We start from the raw sequence: 21951 nt of genomic DNA, 5'->3' as shown, positions 1-21951 counted from the left end.
CCTCTCCCATTATCATGCACCGTGAAAGAAAAATATGGTCACTAAGTTCACATTAACTCAAGTCAGGCTAAGGGTGGTTTTGTTGCAAGTATCTTACCAAGGGTTCGATTTCAGTTAATGCTTAATCAATCTTTGCTCTGTCGCCACTATACAATATTGGTCGTATTGTTTTGGTTAGCCCCCAAATGGTACTCATTAAAAACAGAGCCGGAAAGTTGAAAATGAAAGTGGACTTTATTCAGGCCGAAACTAGAACAGTTTGAAAAGGTGGTGTTGAAATATTAAACCGGTGAAATAATTTCAATGTCAGCATGACCCACCAGGTGCGAGGTCAATTAACCGATGTAGCAATCAACCGAAAAGATGAAAAATCAGAAAACAAGTGTAGTTTGATGAAGTAATTCATTAAGTTTTTGGCTAACATGATAAACTGCTGTTTATCCATGCAATTATGGTTATTTTGGGCGGATCTAGTATTTTCTCGAGGGGGAGCGGAGTGGATTTCAAAATTTTTTTGATTCAACCAATTTTTGATTTAACCATTTTTTCTGCATCGCAGGAGATTAGCAGGTTCTTGAAGTAAACAGTTGACAAAGACCCCTTTTCGAAATTTTTTTAAACCAAAAATTTGTGTTTTTTTGGCGAGCACTACCCCCTGAAAAGTTTATTTTTTGGTCGGCCTTCGAGTTGTGAGATTATGGGGCCGTATCCCTGAAAAAAAGTGTCCGCCCCTACCCCCCTGAATCCGCCCCTGATTTTTTAACTTGGGCAAAAAATGTTCGTTTTGACACTGTTCACTAGTTTTCGGCTTAGTGTTTATCTGTATTTTGAACCTAACCTACCATTGACGCATAGAGAGAGGGTAAATAAATCAATAGCGACGAATTTTTGGGGACCCTTTTGGTCTTATTTACTTGTCCGCGCTAATCGACAGCCAGTTGACAGTCTAGTTATCAATGGGCAAATCGATTATTGTTATAAACACCGATTGAAGGCTTGCTTATTTTTGGTTTTGAGGAAGTGTTTATCAGATACTGAAGTTTGGGGCTTACAGTAGTCATTTTTGTCGAAACTTTTGACGTCAAAACACAGTTTTGTAAACAAATTCGGTCGAATTTGATAAATTTCCTTTTTTGCACCCATTTCAAAATTTTAAAAAATCGGTTTATTTCAAAGTATATCGGTTTACCTTAGAGAAGAAAACTTGGATACAAATTAGCTTTCCATTTTTGACATGTATAAATTAAGACTTGTCAAATTCATACATGATGTTTTAGCTAATCCGCCGATTTCGGACGGATTATAAAGATTGAACTATTGTGCCACACATGAAAAAATATCCATTTAAAAATGCTGACGTGATATATGTACTTGTGAAGCGGATGGTAATAAACATATAAAATCAGACTTACTTGCATTTTATGCGTGCCGGTTTAAATATCGAGTCAAAAAATCTTCAATATAATTTAATTTGATTCTTTTGTTTTCCAACCCAGCTCATGTTACCGCGTCTTGTCGAAGCACCCTCAGAAAGGGGTTTGAACCCCAGGACATATCGCTATAAACAATAAAAAGACATATCTTTTTATTTATTCAAATACTCTCTAATTTTTACTTTTACCGAGTTGCAAAAAATGCAGAAAATTTATTTCTAACCCCTGAACGTGTCATTAAGTCCTCAACTTAGTTACCGGTTTTATCGTTCTGGGCGAACAGAGGTCTTCTGAAATTCAATTGCCCAGAACGTAGCACCTAATCTGGGCCATTTGGAAGTTAAGTTCTTTTTTCTCGATTATCGCAAGAGCTTTCAAGCGATTGCACAGCCTGATTAAATGACTATACACACGCCCATTTGAAATTACATAGAAAAGTTTAAATTTAAAGTTTTTTTGTACAACTTTATGATGTCATGTGAAATAAAATTGTTTCACGCAATTTTGCTGCTAGCTTGAAATTGGCTTGGTTAAAAAAAGAGAAAAAAAACATTTTTTCATCAATATTGAATCAACAAAGTGTCACTCAGCCAGTGGAGATGAAATATGAAAGCATGGTATATATTGTTATGTCACCTGCATTATTTCACTACCCACCTCTTTAATTAGCCTGCTGCTTTTTGGGGTGTTCTATTCCTTATTACTCCTAATCTTAGCAAAATTTGCTTCCTTCCCGAACTTTGGTGTCGAATTTCAGTGCAAAGATGTCAGATATACCAGAAAACTGTATCGAAATTGGGGTTGCAGTTTTTTTATGGTACCTCAAAAATTAAGACGCTCAAATGATTTAAATAAATGGTAAGAGAAAAGACAAGAGAAGCTGTACACGAGTCAATTTCCTCTCTTCCTGAATTTGTCCCAAAAAATCTGCCTGAAGTTGCGTTCAATCTTGTACCATTTTAATCACTTATCTTTGCAAAAAGTGAACAGATTTTAATCGGTTCCTTTGATGCGAAATGATTTACAGAAGTGCCTTTTTCTATACCAAATCCAATTGAGCAATTCATTAAAGTCAGACCATCTCGCTTACGTTTCGATTCCCCAATTGATCAAAAATTAATGACTTGCATTATTCGAATTATTCGTTTTTGTTAGAATAGCGCTCTTACCTTTACTTAAAGATATCTTGCACAAATTTACGATCTGGCTCTGCTTTACAGATGTTTTGTCTTTAATAGTCATAAATTTAAACCTTTATGATTCCAAGTACTATTTTGCTTTCATAAGCATTATTGCATTCATAAGTATAGTAATCATAAGCTACTATTTTTGCTTTACTGTTTATGCAATCTAAACTGTCGTTCAATTTAATTAAGCTGCTGTTTTTATACCGTTGCATTTAGCCCATTTTAAGAAGTAGACCCGGAAAAAACCGAAAACCAAATTTTGTTCTGGATTTCCTCAATTCACCAGTCGCCTTCAGAAACTACTCCAAAAAACTAACAATGGAACGCCAATTATGTTTGATTTTATTCTCTCTTAACTTTGCTGCGCCAAAATTAGTCAGTTACCCAGTTCCGGATTTCAATAAAAACTATAAATTCCAAAAGGAGATCAAAGTAAATTTGCCTCAGGGTACGATAATTGGCAACAAACAAGCGTACACTTACGAAGCGCAACGGTACCTAGTCGGCGAATTTCTCGGAATTCCTTTCGCTGAATCACCAGTGGGAACAAAACGATTTGTTCGTCCAGTTAAACTCGAAAAGTTCCCTGAGAACCCTTTCGATGCCAAAAAGTTCGGAGCTGGATGCCGACAGAATCTTGACTGGGCGTTCGAAGATCCCGAGTTGTATTCGGATCGGCTAAGGGCTGCTTCGTATATGTGGAATGTGTTAGAGCAAAGCGAAGACTGTCTCACTATAAATGTCTGGACTCCTTATCCTTTTGAGTTGGGGGGAGGTGCGGCTTTGAAGCCAGTGATGCTCTGGATTTTCGGAGGTGGCTTCTACTCTGGAGCTTCTAACCTGGACGTATATCGAGGGTACAGAATGGCGGCCTTAGAAGACGTGGTCGTTGTGACATTCAATTACAGAGTGGGTATTTTCGGATTCCTCAAAGTTGACGAACTCGAGAACAGTGGCAATCAGGGACTCTATGATCAGATTATGGGTGAGTTCTTTAACATAAATTTTATACTGAGGAACAATGAATTGCGTGTACAAGACTCTTGTGAAGTAATTCCTCAAACGTTATGTAGCCCTCGTTAAAAACTATGCAAACGACAAAGAAGTTGTTCAAAAAATAACCAAATTTGTATGTTGGTCCTTTTTTCCACCTCTGTGTACGCGGACAGTTTTAGCATTTATCTAACACTCTGGATTAACCTATTCTTCAGTTATTCAAATAAAAAAGCTGGGTAGATTGCATAGTCAATTGTCTGTTTTAACGATTTATTTGAGCGCGTTGCTTTTGAAAGATGAAATCATTAATTGAGTACCGTATTCACTTGATTGTTGATGCATTCTATATTTAGTGTTTCAGCTCTGTCATACCGTATTGAATGATATCTAGCAATATCGAATCCGAACGGATTGGTAAACAACAAATAATGTTAGTTTGAGAACTCAAAGAAAACAACTAGTTCTGAAAGTCTTTATTTAAGTTCTAACCATCATAACATGATGTTGTGTTTTCATAAATCGTACAAGGTCAAGTGACCTGCTCAACGTCGTGAGCTATAAATAAATACAACTAAATATTTAACTTTGCCAATTCGACCGGATGACATTCCCCCAGGAGAAAAACACAATTTTTTTTTAAAACTTTGAGTTTTAGGTTCTTATGTCCCAGTAGGACTATGTTGGGTTTTCGAGTCCTCGTTGGACTATATCTCAGCTTACGCGGTTTCTTTTTCCAACTCCTGTTGATTTTTTTTTATCATCTTGGTTCTCCTTTTGATGTTTTTCTTGGTGTTCCTCTAGATCGTCTCTTTGTGGTCTATGAGTTCGTGTTCTCGACGTTTTTGTTTTGTATGGTCGCTACGACGTGGACTTCATTGTCTTGTTTTTTCTGTGAACTGTCCGGGGGACGCCGAATTGATAATTTCGATTGTTTGTTGCTCTTCTTTCTTGGATTTTGACTTTATAGCCTCCAGAAATTTCACGCATGGTTTATATTCTGGCGATTTCTCATGAAGTCCAATCTCCGAGATGAGGCTTTTCAGGCTGGATTTTTGTTTAGAAGTTGGTTCATGTCCAGACTGTTTTTCTGGTGTTCTATCGGTAGGCGACTCGATAGAAAGTTGTTTAGGTGACTGATTCATGTGTCCTATCGCCTTTATCGGAACCGGATTCACCAGTGCCCCGGCTAGTGCTGAATTGCGAGCTCGACCCGATTTCGTCGTTGGTGCCAAGACTTTTGCAGTTTCGGGGGTTTTGTTTTTGTTTACCCGTTTTAGAGAGGAAGCAGTGTTCTGTGAAGCTGATGAACCCGTGTCACACGACGAGGTTGATTTTTCGCTCTCCGATTGATTCTTTGGGGTTGCCACTGTTTTTGACGACTCCGTTTGAAACTTCATTGCCCCTGGTTGGTCTTTGTGGTTTTCCCCCGGTTCGTTTTCCAGTTAGTTTTGTCTTTCCTTTGATTGGGCTTTCTTGTAACTCCTTTCGAGTAAGTTTCAGTGGTAGGCCCGTCCTCTTGTCTTCTCGGAACATGGGATATTGAGGCACCTTAGGACCATCCTGGCTGGCGTGTTTTGAATGGTTGCAGGCTCCGGGATTCTCCTTTTTTTTGACTCCATCCTCTGAGCACTTTTGAGGATCGTGCATTATGTCCGCTGGAAGTGGAGGGTGCATCAAGTTTTTGCGATCTTGTTCGGTACAGTGGATACATCCTTGTGCCACTTGCACAATTGATCGTTGCATGTGGGGAAACCAGGCGTGTTGGCAGAGATCAAGCATGGCCGCCGATCTGGGCTGGGTGGGGTGTAGATTATCGAGCACTGTCTGACAGAAATGAGTTGGGAGACCAATCCGCTCGTCGATGAGCAGGCAATCGTCTCGCACATGTATCAATATTGTTCAAAAGACAGTTTGAGGGCTTCTCAGTCTCGCTTTATTAGGAAGTTGACGAGTGGGCGCATTTTCCGGTCTTTTCGGGTCGCGGCGTCAATGAAATTGATTCCCAACACTTTCTGGAGGTTTTTCCTATAAAGTTGGGTGTCCTCCTTGATATCTGTGTTGGTTTCCTTGTTGACGGTAGCTACTTGCCCCTCTGTTATCGTTCCGTGGCTAGCTTCCAGTTGGAGGTTTTGTTCCAACGCGTTCGTTGATACCATCGTGCGTGGGTGGTTCCTCGTTTGGATAGATTTCCTCTTGTCTGGCTGTTGTTGTGTTCACGCGGCTCACGCAGTACTCGTATAGTTTATTTGTATCGATTAATAGTTCTGTTTGCGTGTGTATATCTTGGTTTTTGTACTCCGTTTGGGTGGAAGATGACGGCTTACTGGACTTAATGTCGATTGCGTCTGTTTAGGAGACGAAACTTCCGTTGTTATTTGTTGTTTCCATGCTTGGTACTTTACTCGATTTTGCTTGGCTTGCACTGTTAACGCTGAAGCCTTTTTTTTTGCAATAATGATGCTTTTTTTTCTTCTCTATTGCTCGTTTAGTGTTTTCTTTGGCGTCCTTGATTATGGCTGGTGTTGATGTAGATTCTGGCTGGTCGATGTGCTTTTCGGTGGTCCTTTGTCTGTACCAGTGCGGATGGAAAGGCTTTCTTCCCAATCGGACGCTCCTTGCCAATTATCAATGCGGTGACTGGTCCTGCTTCTATCGTTGATGCTTACGTTTTCCGGAATGGATCCTCCTCAAATCCGTTGTAGTTATTCCTTCTCCGCAGTTTATATTTGGTTGTTAGGACTTGCGTTAAGTTTACAATTTTTTTTTCTATTCAGAATGTTTTTTTTTCCGGTTGGATGTTGTAAGAGTTTGTGAGCGAGTGACTGAAATTTTGTTGATGAGATTGACCGTTTGTGAGCTGTTTGGAATGTTTGAAATGCCTCTGAGATTAATTTTGGCTTGTTACCGTCCTTTCAATATCCGTTTTTTGATCAGCGTTTTTTGATCAGCCGATTAGGTGCTCTTTTTTGATTGGCGAAAATTAAGTTGTCAATCATTTCAAGTTTTTTTTTTGTGAATGAGTTGACTGACGCCACCACAAATTGTTCATCCTACTCTCTGTGTGGTATTGCTAATCCAACCGGATTTCAGGACCTTTAGTCAAATCATCCTATCTGGTTTCCCGCCTATCTTGTTTTATGTCAATTTTGAAAAGGATTAACCGATCAATCCATCTTGTGAGTCTACTTTGAATAAATTTTGATCTTTGGCTTGCGTTTAATGCGCTGAATAAAGCCTGGGGTGTCTGTGATGACGGTAAAATTTATCCCGTACAAATAGTATTTGAAGTGCTCTGTAGCCCAAACGACCACCAAGAGCTCAATTTTGTTAAGTGAGTTTTTCTTCCGAAGAATTTAAAAATCCTGACACGTATGCGGTTGCTACCCAACCTTTTGACGTGTTCTGTTTTAGGACTGCACCTAGACAACAATTGATTCGTCGCAAATCACCCCGGTTCCCACGTTCTGATTGAAGTGTTTATTTTGCGTGATTTCTGAAATTAATTTTTTATTCTTGTTAAATGTTATGTCATGTTCTGATTTCCAATCTAGAGCTTCATTTTTTTCCGTGTTTTTAGCAGAGGACGCAGTGCCGCGGCGGTTTGTGCCAGATGTTGCATGCATCTTGTGAGATGATGTTTTCAGCCCATAAAATTTTTCAGTTGTTTGAATGTTTTCGTTGGAGCTAGTTTTTCTATGGCTTCTGTTTTTCTGATTGAAGGTGTTGTACCCTCACTATCTATACTGTACCCTAGTCATTCTACCTCTTTGCATGCTAACTTAAATTTGTCTATAGAGATGGCAAGGTTTTTTTCATCAAGCTTTTGTATTGCTTTTTGTAATGTGTTTTTGTGTACTTCTTTGGTTTCTATCAACAGATCCTCGAGATATGCGTAAGTGTTTTTGCATTTTCTTAGTGTGAGATCGTTTGTTTTTTGGAACTCTGCCGGCATATCTGTGAGGCCGTAGAAGCCTGTTTGGAATTGATATGTCCCCGTGGCTTTTCCCTCGATGAGGCTAAAGTTGCACTGTTCTCGGCTTTGCTGATCCAGAGGGATTTGCGAGTAGGCGTGCCGCAAATCAAGAGATGAGAATATTTTTTGCCCTTTTGTGTCAGATTTTATTGTTTGCGCCATGTTATCTAATAGCAGTTCTTTATCTGGCATTTGATATTTGTTTTTTTTTAAATGAATTTGTTAATTATCTTCGAATCTAGCACCAATTTCACCGTTTGATCCTTTTTTACGGTAATTACGATCGGGCTGATGAACTGTTTGTCCGAATTTTTATCCAATTTCAAAATATGTGTATGATTTTTTGTTTGTTCAATTCTTTTCGCCCCTTCGTGAACAAGTATTGTTATTCGGCGTCGCTTTTGTTGCATCGGAACCACTTTTGGGGTAGACTTTGTTTTCATCACGTGGTTTTTGTTTTGCCGATTCTGATGCATAGTTGTATCCTTGACCCACTGTTTTATTTTCATATTTGATTTTCCCCTTCGTCCATATTGAGCATTTGGTAGTGTTTTGGTTTTTCCTGTACCAGTCTGATCCCGATTTGTGGTAGTAAATTCCGGCCGATTTTTTTTTGCTTTTTGGTCGCCAACTACGATAATTGGGGCTGATTCAATTGTCCTTCCCCCAGACTTGAGTGTGATAATTAGTCGTCCTTTCAGTATAACGAATTTTCCTTTATAAACTGTTAAATTTCAGGCGGCATCCTTCGTGGAGATATATTTGAAAACTGTTGAACTGTCGTTTTGTTGCAGTCAACGTCCTGTTGCCTCTTTTAAAAACGACATTGTTCTGCTGGAATCAGCAATAGCGATTATGGGTTCTGATTTCGTCTTGTTTTTCACACCATGTGTTCATTTAAATCTTCGTCAGTTATTTTTGCTGACTTTTTGACGTCCAATGATTCGGAGATTTCCATCACGGAGAAATTATCTCTTTGTAATTCATCACAACCGTTTTGTGATGTGAATTCGGCGAATGCGACTGGGTGATTGTTTTTTCTACACTGAAGTTGGTCGTCTTCGTCCGTGGGTTGATCTTTGTTGTTATTTTGTAAGAAATTTACCTTTGCCGAACAGCATACTTTCGAGAATTGTCCCCCTTTTTTCGCATTTTGCACATACATAATGGTTCGGACCTAATGTTTTTCCACACTATTTTCGCTGCAAGTTGTTCTGGTTTTGTAAATTCCTGCGTTGGCTTCCGCGTGGGTAGTTTTGACGCCCTCTTGGGTATTTTCTTCTGTTATTGTCTGCCTCTATTATTCATTTGATTGCGTTTCCGAAGAAACTTAAGTCAATAGTTTTTTTGTTCATAATAGTTTCAAGTATTTCAAATTGAGGATCTAGAAAATGTAATTTTTGCTTGATTTCATTTTGCTTAATGAACCGATCAGACAAGTATCATTCGTTTTCAAGCCTGTTTTGGATAAAAAACTGGTCATGATTTATTTTTCTAACAAAAACTGTTTAGGTTCAAACTAACTCTAATTTGAGACATTTTACGAGTCCTAAATTTTTCTAGAGTAAATTCATTTTGATAAACAGCATTCTGTTTTGTTGATTAATTGTTGATGTTTATTCAAATAGTGAAGTTTTTGGTCAGAGTAAATCACAAAAGTTTTTAGAAAAAATAATCTCTACCAAATTTTTTATTCCGACCTCTTAAAATTAGGCGGAACTTCTGCTTTGGATGTGTTTTTGTGCTTTTCTAATCAACATCAAGTACCACGATTAATAATTAGAATGAGTTGAGTGATATACAAAATAACCATTCTTCAGTAATGATTTGAACCTCCCTAAAATTCTTAGTGTCGAGAAAAATTGGTTCGAACTTTTGCTTTTTGTCTAATTTCGATCATTTAAAGCGAGCAAGTAACATTTCCTCAATGAGAATCGGTTATTTAATTTACGAAGTTGTAGTTCTAGTATTAAAGATTTAGTCATTGAAGTTTCTTTTAGTGGCTACTTGGAACGTTAAATTTCATTAATGAAAAATTGTAACTTTGAAAGCTTGTAAACAATTACACAAGCAAAGCTTATGTTATACTATGAGTTTTTTTTTCAATTCAAGTCGCAAATTTTGTTGCGGTGTTATTTTTCCGACAAAAAATTCATTTTGAAAGTGTTTGTTTTGATCCAGTTATTATTTACAGCGAATGATAAGGATATTAACGCAGACTATTATACTACAAATAGCACTTTAGCTTCAAGGTATCATGGGTTTGTAGCGTAGAGGTAGGGAAGGAGACCAGCAACAAAATTTAAGGGTTGGAACCTGGGCAGAGTTGAATGTTTTTAGTGAATTTCTTCGTATACTAATTAAAGTGAAATTCTTCGTATACTAATTAAAATGAGTCCGATCTATAAATTGAGGCATGTTAGTTTGTAGATTTCCTTTTTTTCATATTGACTGGTACTGTTAATGCGTCATAATTAGCTTGCGTCACTTAGCAGCTATGTAGAGTCATAATTGCCGTGCGTCACTCAAGAATTTTTGTAGACTCGAAGTTTTATTCATTAAGTTTTTCCCAGTAGCATTATCGGTCATATTTTTATTTGTGTATGCGGAGTGCAACTTGGCCTCTGTGTTTAAATATAAGTTGGTACTTTTTGTGATTAGTTTTACAAAGACATTTGTTATCAGTTTTTTCAAAATTTTTTGATATTAGTTTTGTAGATCTTTTTTTTCACCGTGCACAAATCTAAGTTTAAAAAAAATACTTTTGTCATTTTTTCTTATTCAATTATGGTCGTATCATTCTGTGCTACTTGAACAGCAACTGACTACTGTTGTTGAAAATGGCCTCAAGTGCATTCAGCAGAAATCAACTTTTTGTTTTACGCACTGGAGCATTTATATTGCCAGCTGAACTAAAAATCATAAATTGTGAACCAGTTTTTTTGACACTGGGACAACGTTTTGAAAAGAGTTTATATGTCAACAAAATCACTGTAATTAGTGTATCATTGGACCCATTCTGATGATTATTTCACAAAAATTTTGCTTTGTATTTGGCATACAAATTTTCGAAACTTTTGTCAAGTTTTTTTTTCAGGTCGACCAAATTGGTTTTACGAGCGCTAGCAAAACACTATAAAGACCCCATTTTGACAAAAAATTTTGAGCCAAGTAGTAATTTAGAGGTTGTTTTTATTTTGTTTTTTTTTTTGATAAATTCTGATTTCGGTTACTTCTGACTCGTCTTTGCGTATACTTTTCAAAATAACAACAAATTTAAAATATCTGGTAAAAAAGAGAACCTTAAGTTTCAATTTTTCTTGAAAATGTGGCAAACGATTTTCTTGATGCGCCGAGAGGGAAAAATTGCTTTAAGCTTTGTACAACTTATGTTTTAGTATCAATAGTTGCAACAAATTTTTTCCAATTTTTCAACATCATCAATTCTTGGGTAGTTGTGTCAAACCAAAACAAACAAACGGGTGCTGGGCAATTAGCAATTTTTTTTCAAACAAAGTTGGCAAAATTAACAGCGAAAAGCATTAAAAAAGCTTAAGGAAGTTTGAAAAACGTAACAATTTCTTAAAAAACGGAAGAATAACTTCCGCTTCAGGTTTAATCTACTCTTATTCAATTAAGGTTAAAGATAAGATTCAGAAAAACTAATGTCAATTGGAAAAAGTGTGAAAAACTGCAAATTTCATTTCTCTTCACAGAAAATTTTTTGAAATGAAAAAATTTCCATCCTACGCTCTAGTTATTTCTACGGTGTTACTAGGGGCTGGTCAGAACAGAAAGCAAATTTTTCGATTTTGTTTCTCGTAAATTTTGTTGAAATTTTTCTTGCGGTTCAAACCACGAGTTAGACAGATTTAGTAAAATACTCAACCACTCAATTGTTCATTTCTTATTGATACCTGGTGGTTCATCGAAAAAACACCCTAATGCATAGCTTACTACGATGATTACTCAATACGATTTTAGGGTCAGTTCAGTTTATTCACTGCAAATCACACGTGTTAATGCAAAAATTTGTGTAAATGTTTTATCGAAACTTTTTTGTTTTTATCGAAATTTTTAATTTCCCACTGAGAATATAGATGGGCGTAGCTCAAATGTAGAAAGAAGTTTGACCTGTGATTTTCTCGCATAATTATTCTTTTTGAAAATATCAGTTTCAAGTTGCTTTAAAGATTTTCGCGTGATTTTTTTGTTCATTCGGTGTCAATGAGCGTAATTTTCAGTTTTTGCTGTTCAATTTTCAAAGTATAAATTTAAACTAAGGTTATCCATTTAAAAGAAGGCAAATACGCTCTCGTGGAAAGAGAGCTGAAATGGCGCAAAGATTGAAAAATAGATATTGACTCAGTTTTGTCTAATGGGGCCAATTTTTTTTTTTACAAAAACCTGGTTCCTCAAAAGTTCTCGAGAATTTAAATATTTTGCCTTCGAAATAGGGAAGTTTAAAAATTAATCATTTTTTTCCAATTTTACTTGAGTTAATTGGAGTTTTCCTAATTTTTTCTTGGCTATTTTTTTTGTCAAAGTATCAATTCCCATTTTCTGATTGCGTGATTTTTTTTAGTTTCGACACGTTCCAAGTGTAGTGGTAGTTTGATTTCGGCTAAGTTCGTCTGTTCCAATAATTTTGTACAACTAAGTTTAAATTGTATTTGCAATACTAAAATTTTTAAGTACTTTTATCATTTTTTGAAGTTTTTCAAATCAGATTTTTGTATTTTTTGCATGTTCCGTTTTGTCATATTTTGAGCTAATTGTGCTACAGTGCTGATTTAAATTATCCGAACGTTGAAGTTAAAAAAGCGTTTTTCTCAAATTGGGTTGATTTTAGGTAAAAAACGACAAAGAGAAAACTTGCATGGAATTTCAGCTGAACCAATTGAGCGCTCCTTTTTTTGCGAAATGCCGGCCCAAAATTTCACCCGAAAAAAATGTCATTTTTGGCTTCTTTTAGTCAATCAAAAAATACTCCAAAACAACTTAGTCCACACTGACATAAGTATTTTAAAAAGAGCCTCTTACATAGCCCAACATTGTTTAGGAAGGGTATAATCTCCAAAGCATTGTGAACGCTTTTTGTTTTGTTTGAAACTGAATTACAAACAAAAAAATTGAATCTTTTTAAAAGAATGAATTTTATGCACTCTTTTTTTTTATTAGAAAACCGTAACTGCCAAAAAAGCGCTCAATGAAACGTCCAAAACTGTTTTTCTTTCCAATCAAATCAAGTTTTCTTAGCCTAAAAGCCTAAAAAAAAATTTATTTTCATATAACGAACATTGCTCGATTGCCAGCTGAACTAAAAATCAAAAATGGTGAACCAGTTTTTTTTGACACTGGGACAACGTTTTGTAAAGAATATAAATGTCAACAAAATCACTGTAATTAGTGTATCATTGGACCCATTCTAATGATTATTTCACAAAAATTTTGCTGTGTATTTGGTATACAAATTTTCGAAACTTTTGTCAAGTTTTTTCAAGTCGACCAAATTGGTTTTACGAGCGCTCGCAAAATACTATAAAGACTCCATTTTGACAAAAAATTTTGCGCCAAAGCAGTTTTTTTAAAAAAGCAGGTCAAAAATGCCGTCTGTGTTTGGAAAATCTAGTTTTTTGCGTTTTTTTGGCCCGCGATCCCATTTAAATTAGTTTGCATTAGTTTTTTATACATTTTAGCAGGAGCGGATTTAGGGTGGAGTGGGAAGCGCTTGAGGGGGCGGACGCCTGTTCTCCCTCAGGGTTTTGTTCCTTTGAACTATTTTGAGATATAATTTTTTTGGCTAACGGACCCTAAAACTTTTCATAAGGCGCCTTTGGCGCCAATATATTCTAACTACAAGTGTTAAGAGTGGAGCTCGCGCCGAAAAAACGTATTCGGTATCAATGAGCGTTATTTTTAGTTTTTGCTGTTCAATTTTCAACGTATAATTTGAAACCAAGTTTATCCATTTACAGGAAGGCAAATACATTCTCGTGTGAAAGAGAGCTGAAATGGCGCAAAAACTGTTATTGATTTTTAGGTTCGAAAGTAGCTTTTAGTTTTATAAGTTTCCAACAGATTGAAAAATAAGCTATTAATTCAGTTTTTTCTAATGGGGCCAATGTTTTTTTTACAAAAACTTGGTTCCTCAAAAGTTCTCGAGAATTTAAATATTTTGCATTCAAAATACGGAAGTTTAAAAATTAATCATTTTTTCCACATTTACTTGAGTTAATTTGAGTTTTTTTGATTTTTTGTTGGCTATTTTTTTCTTAAAGTATCGATGCCCATTTTTTGATTGCGTGATTTAATTTGAGTTTCGTCTCGTTCCAAGTGTAGTAGCAGTTTGATTTCGGCTAAGCTCGTGTAATCCAAAAGTTATGTACAACTAAGTTTAATTTTTATTTTGCAATACTATATTTTTTAAGTACTTTTGTCTTTTTTGAAATTTTTTTAAAACAGATTTTTGTGTTTCTTGCATGTTCCGTTTTGTCATATTTTGAGCTAATTTTGCTACAGTGCTGATTTAAATTATCCGAACGTTTAAGTTAAAAAAGCGTTTTTCTCAAATTGGGTTGATTTTAGGTAAAAAACGACAAAGACAAAACTTGCTTGTAATTTCAGTTGAATCAATTGAGCGCTCTTTTTTTTGCGAAATGCGGACCCAAAATTTCATCCAAAAAATATGTCAGTTTTGGCTTCTTTTAGTCAATCAAAAAAATACGACAAAACAACTCAGTCAACACTGACATATGTTTTTTAAAAAGAGCCTCATACATAGCCCAACATTGTTTAGGAAAGGTATAATCTCCAAAGCATTGTGAAAGCTTTTTTGTTTTGTTTGAAATTGAAATACAAACAAAAAAATTGAATCATTCAAAAAGAATGATTTTATGCACTCTTATTTTTTTTTAGGAAAACCGTAAATGCCAAAAAAGCGCTCGATGAAACGTCCAAAACTGTTTTTTTTTCAATAAAATGAAGTTTTCTTAGCCTTAAAGCCTAAAATAAATTTAATTTTCATATAACGAACTTTGCTCGATTGCCAGCTCAACTAAAAATCAAAAATTGTGAATCAGTTTTTTCGACACTGGGACAACGTTTTTAAAAGAGTTTATATGTCAACAAAATCACTGTAATTAGTGTATCAAAGGACCATTCTGATGATTATTTCACAAAAGTTTTGCTTTGTATTTGGCATAAAAATTTTCGAAACTTTTGTCAATTTTTTTTTCAGGTCGACCAAATTGGTTTTACGAGCGCTCGCAAAATACTATAAAGACTCCATTTTGACAAAAAATTTTGCGCCAAAGCAGTTATTTTAAAAAAAAAACAGGTCAAAAATGCCGTCTTTTTTGGAAAATCTAGTTTTTCGCGTTTTTTTGGCCCGCGATCCTATTTAAATTAGTTTGCATTAGTTTTTTTTTTTACATTTTAGCAGGGGCGAATTTAGGGTGGGGTGGGAAGCGCTTGGGATAACTATTTTGACTATTTTTAAAACTTTTTAAACTATTTTGAGATATCATTTTTTTTGGCTAACGGACCCTAAAACTTTTCATAAGGCGCCTTTGGCGCCAATATATACTAATTACTATTGTTAAGAGGGGAGCGCGCGCCAAAAAAACGCAATTTTTTTAGTGAAAATTTTCCAAAAGGGCCTAAAAACGCCATTTTGGCATTATTTTCAAAATTTTGTCTGCGGCGCAAAAAATTTGACCAAAACATGGACTTCTCAGTACTTTGGGAGAGCTCGGAAAATTAATTTGGTTGACCTAAAAAAATGTCGACAAAATTTTTGAAAAATTTTCGAGAAAATCTCCTGCATTTTAGGGTTGGTTGGCCGAAATGAATGCCATGAAATAATACCAAAGGGGAGACCCTTTGGTTGATGAGGGGGTCAAATTGCGTTCACGCCCCCCTTAAAACCGCCCCTAGTTTTAAGACTTATAAAACCCATTTTTCTATAAGAAATTTGGAAGTTTAATGACTGATTGTTGCTGTTTATATTGAATTTTTATTCTTTTCCATCGAAACTTTTTTCTAAATTGTTTCTTTTTCAGTTAAGTTTTTTCTTTTCCAGCTAAATTTGTTTTCTCCAAAACTTTTTTCTTTTCCAGCTAATTTTTTTTGTATTCCAGCTATGGAGTGGGTGAAGGAGAACATCCGCTCGTTCGGAGGCAACCCCGACAAAGTCACCCTCTACGGAGAGAGTGCGGGGGGAGCGAGTGTGGGAATTCACCTCGTCTCTCCCCTCAGTCGCAATCTGTTCAATAAGGCCATCATGCAAAGCGGATCCCCCACTGCAGTCTGGGCAGTGTTCGATCAAGACGAAGTGGACGCTAAAAACACCCAAGTTCGCAGAATTGTCGAGAAAAGCGCGTGCTCCTTGTCCGACCAAAAAATAGACTACGCGCAGTGCCTGCAGTACCAAAACGCAGAAACTCTCTTGTTGTTAGAAGGCTCACTTTGGATGTCGCCAGTAGCTAGATATCTAACGTTCCCATTTGCTCCTTACATAGACGGAGAAGTAATCCCTGACGCCCCATTAGAAATGTTGAAAAAGGGAGACTTTGCCAATGTTCCTGTAATGGTCGGGTCCAATCGCAACGAGGGATTCTCCTTTATTATTTACCAGATAGGCGGTATCTTCAACGATTTTGAAGGGTCGAACCCCCTAAACTCATCTATGTATGACCTGGCAATGTATCAAGCATTTGGCACTTCGCCTCTGCCAATTTTTGAGTCGGCCCGATTTTATTACCGAAATTGGACGGACATTGAGAACCCGATTTCCAACCGAGACGCCCTAGATGACGCCACTGGCGAGCAGAACTTCCTCTGTCCGATCAACCAATTAGCCGAATATGTTTCCACTGCAGCTGAAAAGTGGCCCGAAACTCACTCCGAAAACAAAGTTTACATGTATTCCTTGCAGCATAGGTTCTCGTATGAAAGTTGGCCAGAATGGATGGGCGTTGTGCATGGCGCGGATGTCGAATGGGTTTTCGGGAAATTTCTAGATCACCCAAATGCCAGCAGAGAAGAGAGGACGCTTAACCGAAACATCATGACTCACTGGGCTAATTTCGCCCGCGATTCCGACCCGAACATTGCTGGTTCCAGCGTCAAATGGCCCGAATGGAGCAATGAAACCCAACTAGCTAAAAACTTAGATGTAGAGTCTAATATAAATGAGAATTCTGAATTCTCAATAGGTCCCAGAAAAGCCCAATGTGCATTTTGGTCTTACTATATTCCCAAGATGGTAGAAACTGTTAATAGAGCGAGAAGCGCCAACTACGCGATCGGTTCTTTTGCGAAAAGTTCCAAAGTGATTGATCACAGTCTAATTCCACTTGTTCACGTTTTTATTGTCATCGCTTTTTCACGATCACTCATCACGGTATGATGCTATGCTTACTCTATTCGAGTTTAACTTTTTTGATTAAATTCAGATTTGTTTGCGTTATATATGTAAATTATTTTCCGCGTTTGATAACTGAAAACTCACAATCTATTTTGTACTCTGTTTGCATTTTTAATAATTGCGACTTGATATATTTATTGTCATAAACTACGAAAACTGCGTATGAATTTAATTTTTTATTTTGTTTTTTTTTGTCTAAAACTGAAAATAAATATTCAAGTTCAATTATTCATTTAACATTCATGCTTGTTAAATAGCATCTTGGAGCAATTGAAACTGATTAGGTTAAATTTGGAAGGAAAACAAGACAGCCAGGTAAAGCATTTGAGTGCGTTGCCCTCGAAGTAAAAAGTGAATCATTTTGGCTCCATTGGAAACATTAGACATCGGCTACGGAAAATAAGGATAGACGTTTAGTGTACAAATAATATAGAATGCTCCGACCATATTCTTAAAAAATGCAAAAAAAGTTTTTTTTTCAAATTAGTGCTGTTTTTTTATGCGAGGTGTGATTAAAGGGTCTGAACGAAAAACTAGAAGTTACGCATATTCGGCAGTCATAGTAAAATAGGAAAAATGAAAACAGTTTTGTAGAGAAATGACTAGAAAAATTACTACTAGAAAGACTGGAAAAATCTTTTTTCTCTGTTTTTTTTTTCACAAAAATTTTTCAAACTTTCAGTTTTTTATTCTCCAAAGATGCGGTGAAAAAATAATTTCACTTAAATAAAACTAAAATTAGGCACAAATAGGCCAAATAAGTCTGCTCAAAGTTAGACCAAAAATTAAATGTTTCAATTGGGATTTTCTTGAAACCGAACAAAAGTAAACGTTTTTACCATACCTATAGCACAAAATGACAAATCTTTTTTTTAAAAAAAAGTTTTTTTTTCCTTATTATTTGCAAAACTTTTGCATGCAATTGCACGTCAAAAAATTAATTCAATATTCTTATGATCTTTTTGCTACGAATCGTATTAACTGAAATTCCTATCAACTGGAACGAACACAACTGCCCGTATCAAGGTAAAGTGATACATGTCATTTTCTCAACGATTTTTAGTCAATGTTTTTGTTCACTGAAAGTAATGAGTCACATAATTTGTCTCTCGTTTGAAAAATTTTTCTTTTTTTTCTAAAAATGAGTGCTTCCTCAGCAGTTTTGTTACTATCAAACCAAAAGAAAAGGAGATAGAAGTCTTTTTATCCTGTATCTACTTCTAAAAATGCAGTGCTGATGTGGTTTAACCAATTAATCAGAACAAAATTGGAAAATAAAACCCGTTTTTTATGCAATATTGAATGCTTAAAAAAATTTGCTGCAAACTGTATCTGAACAGTGTACGGCCGTTTGTAAAAAATAGAAAGCAGTTTTTTGTACATTTTATCAAATATTGCCATCCGACACTTGTAACTGAATTATGGCAAAAAACTTGTGCAACAGAATACGAAAAAAATTGAACGTCGGAAACTTTTGTTGAAGTAATAGTTTTTTCATATTGCATAAAAAAATCAATTTTTCCAAACATACTTGGATATTCACAGGTGGTTAATTAGTTTAATTTTGTTTTCACCGATTTTTAGACAAGGCATGCTAATGTTGTACTGAACAATTTTTCGCTCGAATTGTTTTTCAATAAGTAACCCTAACTGTAGCTCTTCTTTAATTTATGACAACATACCAATTAAAACAAACTAGATTAATCAAAGAGTTAAATAAATAGCAGAAAAAAATTTATGAATTACTTTTTGTGAAACGCGATGGAATTCGAAAGCACTAACAATTGCAACTCATACAGAGTACCCGAGCCAGGGTTGACTTTTTTTTCAAACCACCGCGACCAAAACAATATTTTCAAACTTTGCAGACCATAGAATTGCGTCAGCGACCGGCACGACCGAAGCAAGGCCAATCTCGACTGACGAAACCGTAGAAAAACTAAACACAACCAATGCAATTTTTCGGACTCTAAAAGTTATCCAAAAATATTTGACTACTACTTTTCCAAATATGAAAAGTGTTTGATGAATTACATATATGACACACATAGTTAATGGTACATTTTAAATATTATTTGGAAAAGTAATACTCATAGATTTTTCAAGCAATTACGTAAGTTCAGCAAATTGATCAACGATCAATGATATTTCGTATATGGAAACTCAATGATTAGCATTTTTTATCAGCCAAGAAGTCGCATTATGAGGCCAAACTGCATTTTGTAAACTGTAAGAGGATTCCGCAACAGGCCAAAAAAAGAATTGTTGAGTCCGCAACATTGCCACTTTTCTTTGATCTTCTGTGTTGTTTTGAATTCCACGGACAAATTGCTTAATCACTGTATTGCTCAAAAATCAGGCAACCTTGCGGAATCTAGAACAAAATTTGTGGATTCCGCAACTAAGTAGGTGAAATCCGGAATAGTTTGTGGAATCCACAAACAACTAATAATATATGGACTGAGAAAAAATAAGCTGTCGTGGAATCCGCAAACTGTGAGCGGTTTTGCAAATTATCAGCGGATTCCGCACATTGTAAGCGGAACCCACAAATTGTAAGCGGAACTCACTTACATTTGCGGAATCCGGAACAACAACCTATATTCGCTCGTCGAGGAATCAACGGCAAACTATTATGCCAACAAAGTTTGCATTACAGGTATTTGTACGCCGAATCCATGGAAATTTTGTAAGTGGAATCCACTTACGGTTTGTAACATCTTTAAAGACTTGTCTCTGAAATCCAGGAACTTACAAACACAAAACTACGCGCCTATCCAGTGCATAGTTTGGCCTCGTAATGCAAGCTTTCTATTTTTTAAATCATTTTTTGATGGTGTTTGTAACCAAACAATAGTGACAAAGAATAGTAAAATGCGCTAAGACCATGGCCAAAAATGGTCTGAAATTTGAACAAAGGCTTTATTTAAATTTTAGACCGTTTCTCCACAAATGTTTTTTAGACCGAAGCAAAATATCTTCGACTCTTACTGTGCAAATGTAACTGCTTGAACCTCGAACTAAACAGTAACCGTACCAGTTTGTCAGAAAAATAGAGTGAAGTGGCTGGCACGTTGTGACTGGAAGCGTGGGACGCGAGTTCGAAACACGAAAGTTGAAGCACGAAGCACTTACTGCGAATCATCATAAGAATATTGCGTCTAATTTTTAGACTATGTTGCTACTAAATTTAAGAATAAGCCGCGATCAATTTTTAATTCATGTCTAGAATAATTTCTGCACCGCGCGGCTATAAAGCTCTGTTCAAAATATGGCTGTTTTTTCGCGAAAAAATATCGGCCCGACCGGCAAAATCAAAAGTCTAAGCGCGGATTCGGCCATGTAATCTTTTTCTAGTATCCTAGTGCTAAATAGTTTCTGTTATTAAACAGTAACAATTACCTAGATAAATCTAAGAGTTTTGAAAAAAAAATTCTGAAAAATGAGACAAACAACTGAAAATTTAAGGTTTCATGGGTTTTTCATTGATAGTTAAAAGACTTTTCAAAAGTAATGAAATACAAGTTTAATTTAAAAAATACTCTAGTGTAAGTAATCGGTAAAGTCTTTTTACTTGCTTAATAATCTAATTATAAGAAATAAATAATGCTTACAGAATTTTCTAAGCACGGCAAAAAAGACGATCAGAAACATTTAAAACCTGAATTCATGAAAATCGAATAAAAACCGAGACGAGACTCGAATGGATCTGACTTTCGATAACGACCATGAAGAGACTTCGCCGTTCCAGTAAATACTATCCGCTAACAACACCATGAAGAGTGGTAGAGTGGTGGCTATTTCGGAGCCAACAACGATGTCGACATCCACAACAAACAGAAAAAAAAGAAGATGATCCACCATTTTTTGTCATCATCAGCATTAAATGCTACGATTGGAGTTCATTGCAACCGCTACAAGAAAATACCAACGTATGTAGCCGATCAAAGTTGTGACAAGAAGCAGGGTTGAAAAAAGAAGGAGGGGTGTTGCCCCACAATTTCCTCCTCAATTGCGACAAATCATGCTGGACACGATCCACATGGCTAAACCAGGAGCAGATACCTTGCGCGAAGTGTTCGAAATCAATGTTGAAGGGCTTTTACAAAGTAAATATGAAGAATAGACAAGACTGCTCGTAGAAAGGCAAAGCCATGAAATTTCCAAGTGTCATTTAATTTCTTTGGAGTAAATTTAATTAAAGCAATGTTGCAATTTTTAAAAAGATGAAAAACTTGGTTTTTTTTTTTTTTCCGAAAAATCATCCCTCACAAGCTATAAAAAACAAAACTCTCATGGTTTTTATCTGCTGAAATACCAAATACCACTTCATTTGACCAAATAGCTCGCTCATTTCATTTTGGAACCTTTTTGAACCAATTTCATTGATGCCTAAGCGTTTAAGCATGCAATCACCTCATCTCAAATCACCAAATGGGCAATTTTTCAACTCATATTTTTACTAAAAATAACCATAGCTCAATTATCTATTCAATTGTGAGCTCAGCTCACTAATAGCTGTCACGCGATAAAAAACGGATTGTTAAAGTGTCGAAAACTGTCTTGAGAAAAAAAGCACATCGAGCTCAAATATTTTGACACTTTGAAACTCGAAAAATCTAATTGATCTGTATTGAACACCCGAACCGAGCATCCATGGATCATAATCGATTATATTGTCATAATATGGTCAACATCTATAAAATGACAAAATAATCGATTATAATTCATCAAAAATTGATTATAATCCTTATAATTTTTTAAGCCAAAAAAAATCCATTATAATCGATTATAGTCCATTAAAAATGGATTATAACTATTACGAGGCCAAATTGTGCATTTTGTGCATTGTAAGCGAATTCCGCAACAAGGACGCTCCCTTTGTTCTTCTTTTGTTCTTTAATTTTCTTTGATCGTTCCGACAAAATTTTA

At 35.8% G+C, this 21951-nt stretch overlaps 1 protein-coding gene across 1 annotated transcript in view; it reads left to right on the top strand.

Annotated features, from left to right (window-relative positions):
- The window catches only part of LOC134846893 (cholinesterase 2-like), a 31424-nt gene extending 14221 nt beyond the window's left edge, over positions 1-17203 (top strand). Inside the window, exons 2-3 of the mRNA XM_063864306.1 lie at positions 2047-3605; positions 15731-17203. Coding sequence (XP_063720376.1) covers positions 2939-3605; positions 15731-17001 — 1938 coding nt within the window. The 5' untranslated portion in view covers positions 2047-2938 and the 3' untranslated portion in view covers positions 17002-17203. The remainder of the gene's footprint in view (positions 1-2046; positions 3606-15730) is intronic.
- Positions 17204-21951: the final 4748 nt, after the last annotated feature.

Source organism: Symsagittifera roscoffensis, chromosome 5, assembly GCF_963678635.1.
Source record: "Symsagittifera roscoffensis chromosome 5, txSymRosc1.1, whole genome shotgun sequence".
NCBI lineage: Eukaryota > Metazoa > Xenacoelomorpha > Acoela > Convolutidae > Symsagittifera > Symsagittifera roscoffensis.
Note: the sequence above shows the minus strand (reverse complement) of the source record. Positions and strands in the feature narration are given on the sequence as shown.